The sequence below is a fragment of the Echinops telfairi genome, unplaced genomic scaffold (assembly GCF_000313985.2).
Source record: "Echinops telfairi isolate 266 unplaced genomic scaffold, ASM31398v2 ScPeMD7_7467;HRSCAF=8505_1, whole genome shotgun sequence".
NCBI classification, from domain to species: Eukaryota; Metazoa; Chordata; class Mammalia; order Afrosoricida; family Tenrecidae; genus Echinops; species Echinops telfairi.
The window spans coordinates 12,175,359-12,182,437 of record NW_022111368.1 but is presented as its reverse complement, the minus strand read 5'-3'; the positions used below and the strand labels follow the sequence as shown (position 1 = coordinate 12,182,437).

Genomic DNA, 7,079 nt, shown 5'->3' with positions numbered 1-7,079 from the left:
GCCATTTTCCTCCTGCGGCGCGCGGGGAGGGACCGGGGGCGCACGGCCGGCTAGCCGGGGTCCCGGGGTGGTCGGCTCGGCCTCGCCGCGACCAGGGACTGGCCCGCAGCGTTCTCGATCGCGCTGGACGCCGGCTGGCTTTCCAGTGGCCTCTCCGCAGTGCAGAATGGTTGCAGTGAAAGATGGGCAGCCCTGAAGTCAAAGCGCTGTTGCTTTTTCCCACGCAGGCTACTTGTCCGTTTCCCTCCCACGGCAGCCTGCATTCATAAAAACACGGAGGCTTGGCTGAAAGTAATTGTGAGCTAGCGTGGCCAAGGAAGGTCAGAGTCTGCATGCCACTGCGTGTTTCGGTAATGCTCCTTGGGGAACGAGTTTTCACTTCAACAAGTCTCCTACTTGTATCTGGAAACTTAGGTCAACAGTTTGTTCTGTTTCCCCTTGTATTTTAGGATCGACCCATACGGATTTGAAAGGCCTGAAGACTTTGATTATGCATCTTACGAGGAGTTTTTTTCCACCTATCTGGTAATACTCACTAGAAGAGCCATAAAATGGTCTAAACTTTTAACAGGAAGTAGTCGTGTCCAGAAAAGTATGAAAGGTAAGTCGGAAGTTTAATCCATTTACTCATTCCACAAACACATCTGCCGGACGAAAAGCCAAGTGCCTGCAAGTGCTACTGAAGAAAACCTGCTCATTAAATACCTTCATTGGAGAGAGCACGGGTTGGTTGAACTTTGGGCATGTGTATTTTCAGGGCTGTGCCCAAGATCTTAAAGTTACAAGGTATCAGATCTGCCAGAGCCTTCTCCCTGGGTGGCGCAAAGCTAATGGAACTCCCAGCTTCTTAAGGGGGATAAGTAATGTCTGTATTCGTTATCGGGTCTCTTAGGGAACTAAGAAAGGAACGTGGGCATGCCCTACTCTGGTCTTAAGAGTTTTGAACTCTGTTAGAACTTGCACTGCTTGTAAGGAACGGTCTGTTCTTTTTTTCACTTTAGAGTGGGCCTTCCTGCTAGATAGGTGGGCGCATAGGGCCATATCGGGATTGAGGAGAAAGCTGTTGGTGGGCAACTGGGTAAAGTTGTTAGGCTGTGGCTTTGTCAAAGTGCATCACCAGCCTTGTCTCCTGAGGGGCATCTGAGTCAATTCCAACTACCAACCCTTCAGCTAAACATCTGAGTGACCTGGAGACTCCTGGTGGCATACTGGGTTACAAGGAAGGCTTTTAACCTCGAGATGTGCAGTTTGAAACCACCAGCCACTCCAAGAGAGAAAGACGAGGCTTTCATTCACTTTCAATTAGTCTCAGAAACCCACAGGAGCAATTCTACCCGGACATAGAGGGTTGCTATGATCAGAATGGACTCCATGACAGTGCGTTTTGAGGGACTCCTAATTGACTTTCTGTTTTATTCCTCAAAATAAAATTTGGTAAAACCCCCAAATAGCCAACTACATTGCCCTTGAGTCTGTTAAGAAATAGAACCTGCTCCATAGGTTTTCTGAGACTAAATCCAAATGAAAGCAGACAGCCTCATTCTTCTCCTGCAGAGCCGCTTGGTGGGTTTGAACAGTTGACTTTATGGCTCTTCACCCAACACTGAACTCACTGCCCCTGTCACCCAAGCCCACAGCCATTGACTTGATGATACCAACTCACAGAGATCCAGTCTAGGGTTTCAGAAACTAAATCTTTACAGGAGCCGGCAGTCTTTTTTCTCCCGTGGAGAGGCTGATGGTTTTGAACCACCCACCTTTTGATGAGCAGCACAAATCTTAGCCCACAGCCCCACCAGAGTTCATTTAGTTTGGCAAGACTCTATGTATGCTGTCATGTGACAAAACCCTCTCTGTTTCCCTTGGAATAAGAGCCAAAGTCCTTCCCCCACCTACAAGATCCTGCATGGTCCATGCTAGGCCTCTCTGACCTCATTTCCTGCTCTCTTAACCTCCTGACTTCCTGGCTATTCCTGGAGCTAACCCTGGTCTGCTCCCATCTCAGGATCATTGCACTGGCTGCCCTCCCAACTGGAGCTCTTTGCCCCCAGTCAATTTCATGAGGCCTTTCCTGCACACCTGTTGAAAACTGCACCTCCCTCCCACCCTACATCCGCATACCTCCTACCCTCCTGGTTTTCTCATCATTACTGCATAACATGTTGAGATAGTTAAAGTTTATTGTGTCAACCTGGGGTGAGGTTAATTGAAGGGCGGAGAGATAAATGGCTCTGTGAGGTTAATTGTAGGGCGGAGAGATAAATGGCTCTGTGAGCCTCGACTTTCCTCTTTCGAGTTCTTAGGTCTCTTGCTTTGTGATGGTCGGACCAGGGTGCAGCTGCCTTAGCCAGTTCCCTGCTTCAGCTGGCAAGGCTGACTTCCTGCAAGACATCCCCAGGGAGAAGCCACATGGACCTATCCCGATGCAGCCCTGGGTGCTGGAGCAGTAGTGTGGAGACCCCTGCTAGCGCTGAGATGCTTGCACATTCACTGATTTGGCTTTCCTCCTGCAGTCGGCGTCATAGTGTGTGTTTTGTGAAATGGAGGACTTTGTGGATTGGTGTTGGACATAAGGGTTAACTGTTGGACTTGTGGGCTTGGGCAGCACTGAGTTGGGATGTTTTCTTGATGTGCACTTAACCTAAGGTGACCAGATTTTAACATTGGTAAAGCGGGACACCATTGATAAAACTCATATCCTGGAGAAATAGCCACATGGCAGCTGAAAACTATGCCCTAGCTTGTCGTGTATTCTTTCCAAAAATCAGGACTTTTGTAAAATGCCGCGGGATGTGGGAAAAATAGTTAAAATTTGGGACTGTCCCCCCAAAAGCAGGACGTCTGGTCACCTTAATTTAACCTTTATATAAAACTCTCTCTTACACATGAATTTCTGTGGATCTGTTTCTCTAAAGTACCCAGATTAACACACACAGTATGGATCTTTCTTATTGCGTGCATTGTTTCTCTTACTGGAATCGGAGACTGCTCTCTCCCTGCCAGAGTCTGTTTCATTGAATCTCCAGCACCTGGAACAGTGCTTAACTGGGATAATGATTTAAATATTTGTTATGTGAATGAATGAAATGTTTGCCTACAGCATTCCAGGCAGTGTCCCAGATACATAGATGGGGAATTCAAGCATTTCCCTGCAGTGTGGCAAGGCTGTGGTAGCAGAAGGTAGCAGAAAACAGGGGGACTAACATTTTAACTGAGAGAACACGTTCACAGAGGTTAGAGGTGGTTCCGAGGTTGAATTCTGACCTTCCAAGTAAAGAAACCAGGTTTAATTCTTGGCCAGTGCCATCCATGCAACAGCCACCGCCACTGGTCCGCGGAGGCATGTGTGTTGCTATGATACTGAACAGGCTTCAGCAAAGCTTCCAGATTAAGAAAGATTTAGGAAGAAAGGTTTAGTAATCTCCTTCTGAAAACCAGCCACTGAAAAGCCCTATGAATCACAGTAGTCTGGTTGCCAATGGATCATGGTGGTGGATGGCCCAGGACCAAGCATCCTGTCCTTTCATTGTTCATTGGGTGGCCAAGAGTCAAGGTGACTGGGCAGCATCTAGTAATAATGGCAAAGAGGCAGGTGCAGTGGTCCCAGCAGTAAGTGAGCAGAGTTGGATGGCCTCAGGATGGGGTGTGGCATGGGAGAGGGGTGACGGAAGCCAAAGGGCTGTGTGTTTGCTCAGTATCCGTCATGTTTAAGCAGAGAAAAAGCAGACTCGGTGTATTTTGCATAATGAGAGCTGCGTGATAAACTTTTCCTTTTAAAAGGACCATTTTGATTCGTGAATAGGACCCGGAGTGGTGTCTCGCACATGTTGTGAGGTGCCACCAAGTGGGTTCTGACTCGCAGTGACCCTGCGTACAGCAGAATGAAACACCACCGGGCCCTGGCACACACAATTGTTGCTATGTTTAAGCCCATTGTTGCAGCCACTGTGTCAATCTATCTTCCTCTTTTTTGAGGCCCCAGTAATTTAGCAAGCATCACGTACTTCTCCAGACACCGGTCTCTACATGTCCAAAGTGTGTGAGACAAGTCTCCCCTCCCTGGCCTCGAAGGAGCATGCTGGCTGTATTTTTCCCATGGCAGATTTGTTGGTTCTTTTAGCAGTCCATTTGTTGGTTCTTTTGCTTCACTCGCACCATAATTCAAACACATTAGTTCTTCAGTCTTCCTTATCCGATACCCAGTTTTCCACATGCTTACGAGGTGATTAAAAGTACCTTGGCTTGGGTCAGGCACAAAGTAACATCCTTGCTGTTCAACACCTTAAAGAGGTCTGACCTGTAACCACTACACCACCAGCGACAGGAGTGAAGAGGTCTTGGGCAGCAGATGTACCCAACGCCAGGTACCATCTGATCTCTTGACAGCTGCTTCTATGAGCATTGATTGTGGATCCAAGCAAGACAAAATCCTTGACACCTTCAATCTTTTCTGGGTGTCTCGTGGTGTTACCTATTGGTCCAGTTGTGAGGGGTCTTGGGAGACCTGTTGGTGGAGTTGAATGTCAAGGGGCTGGAGAGAGGCAGGTGGCCCCCAGACTTGCTGGCTAGTGGTGTGAGACTTGAGAAGGAGAATGGTGGTCTTGTGCCCTTCACCTTCTGAAATGGCCCTTGCCTCTTTGGACAGAACCCTCTCTCCTAAGAGCATTGACAGCTGGGAAGTGAACCAGCGCACATACCATTTTGGCTGTGCGACACACTGGTGATAATCACATTTCATAAGATCATAGGATGGGAGGTGACCTCAGGTTGGTCTTTTTCCGCTCTATATCCGGGCCCCTGAAGCTAATATGGCATGTTCTCTTTATGCATGTTTTAACACCTTTCCAGCTGAACGCCAACCTTTGTTTTTCCCATTTGCATTCTTGAGTTAGTTTTGTTGTGGTGAAAGTATCCCTAATCCAATATGCCATCTTAATAATTTCTACATGGATAATTCCATGACTGTGATGGGGGTCTCCCAACAGTGCAACCCTTTCCAACTCACAAATCTTTTCCAAATCATCTCCTCACCCTAGCAGAACCTCTGTGTCCCATAACAGTCTTTGGTTTCTGCATGCTTGTTTGTTTCATAGCCACAGGACCATCCAACAGGCGTCCTCCTGTGACAGACGTATGTCACTCTGCACGAGGTTTTCAAGGTTCATCGCTGTGGTAGTGTGTCAGGACGTCATTTCTCTAACGGCTGTGTTCCCTTGTGTCCACATACCACCTTTTGTTTATCCACCCATCTGCTGGTGGCCATTTAGGTGGTTTCCACCCTTTGTTGTGCAACGCACTTCCGTGGCCGTGAGTGGACAGGTTACTGGACAGGGAGCGTTCGTACCCAGCTCTGCTGGGCACAGAGATAGGCTTGGGAATGCTGTTTCATATGGTGGTTCTCGGTTCCATTTTCTGAGAAACCACTACACGGTTTTCGATAGTAGTTACATCTTTTTGCTTTATTCTTAAAAGCCAGGTAATCTTTGGATTTTTAATTTACGCATACATGCACATATACAAAATATTGGGGGATATAACATGGAATGAAGATTTTTGTCCGCCCCAGTCCCCAATCCCCAGTCTCCCATCTCCTCCAGAGGGGTAACTGAGGATGACTCTTCTTGCATCTCCTTCCAGAACAAGCTTTGCATGTGCACATACACAAATGATGGCACATTGTTTGTTTTTCAAATAAGTCCAGAGATGCACTCTCTCCAGCTAGGGGCACTGGGTGTCTGAATTCAGGACCTTGGCAGGGTCATGCACTCCCACATGATCCTGTTTTCCCCCAGCGTCGGACAACTTCAGGTGTTTCTTGGTTTGTACATGCATTCTCATAAGAAGTTCTTCCTCTGCATCTATGCAATTTACTTTAAGATAGAAGCCCTCTTGTTCTGTGTGGTTACACTTGGTTGACAGGTTGGGCTCTGCCCCTCCCTCCACATAGGTACCAGCAAGTTGACATAAAACCTAACCACCAGAAATATGTTTAGGAACAAAGATATTTTATTCCTGGTGAGTCTTCATTTGGTTAGCCTGACGGGAACCTGAGCATTAGGATATACTAGACAATAGCCTCTCGGCACATCACAATTGTCTAGAAATAGGAAGCACGGAGGAATTGGGTGAGAAGGCTGTGGAGGTTGGATGAGTTCAGTGATCTGGACACCCCTGAGGGTGCTTCAGTGTTTCCTGTGTGATAGCCAGGAGCCTATTACCACTGGCAAAGTGCCTAGGGAACTGTGTCAGACATAAAGACGGGAGTGGATGAGTTATTCTGGGAATGTGGACTTACTATTTCCCTGCTCGGTAGTCGGGGCTGACCGCAGTATAGTTGGGTATGCAGCATTCCCAGAGAAGAGATTACATGGTGAGGAATGATGAGCCCAGTATGGCGATGAACAGCCAGGAGGCTCAGTGTTCAAAACCATGTCACTGAATTTCAGCACACATGATTCCCTGAAGTCTCCATTTTTATCCTGTTCTTCAAACTTAATCTTGCTTTTTTTGTCCTTCAGGTTTTATTTTTCTTTTTTTGGAAGATCTTCATCTGTACTTCCTGTCTGAATGTCTCCATTCAGTATGCCTCAAGATAATTTATTTGGTTTGATTATGCTGTTTGTGAAGCAATGTGTTCCCCCCCACTACCAATTAAACATTAGGAGTTGTCAATAAGACAGCTTCTTTCTGCCTCAACTTAGGAAAATTTAGCTTAAAAGACTGTGTCAGTCAGAGTTGACTAGAGAAACAAACCTAGGGAGACACTTAGTTTTTAAGAAAAAGCTTTATATACAAGAACAATTGAATATTGAGAAAACATTCTAGCGCAGTCCAGATCAAGTCCATAAGTCTGATATTACCTCATATGTCCGCTACCAATCTATAAATTCCTCTTCAGACTCACATAACACATGCAATGACACCGAATGCAAGAAGCTCACAGGCCAGTGGGTGGAAAGTCTTGTGGATCCAGTGGGGGGAGGAAGCACTTAGTGTTGTCATGCATCTCCATGTGGCACCTCCAGCTCCAGGGCTCTGGCTTTATCAGCTTAGCTCCATGTGGCTTGTCAACAGCAATG

At 47.0% G+C, this 7,079-nt stretch overlaps 1 protein-coding gene across 1 annotated transcript in view; it reads left to right on the top strand.

Moving 5' to 3' along the window:
- The window catches only part of GRTP1 (growth hormone regulated TBC protein 1), an 89,217-nt gene that overhangs the window by 6,732 nt on the left and 75,406 nt on the right, over nucleotides 1-7,079 (top strand). Inside the window, exon 2 of the mRNA XM_045283813.1 lies at nucleotides 450-601. Within this exon, the coding sequence (XP_045139748.1) occupies nucleotides 450-601 (152 nt within the window). The remainder of the gene's footprint in view (nucleotides 1-449; nucleotides 602-7,079) is intronic.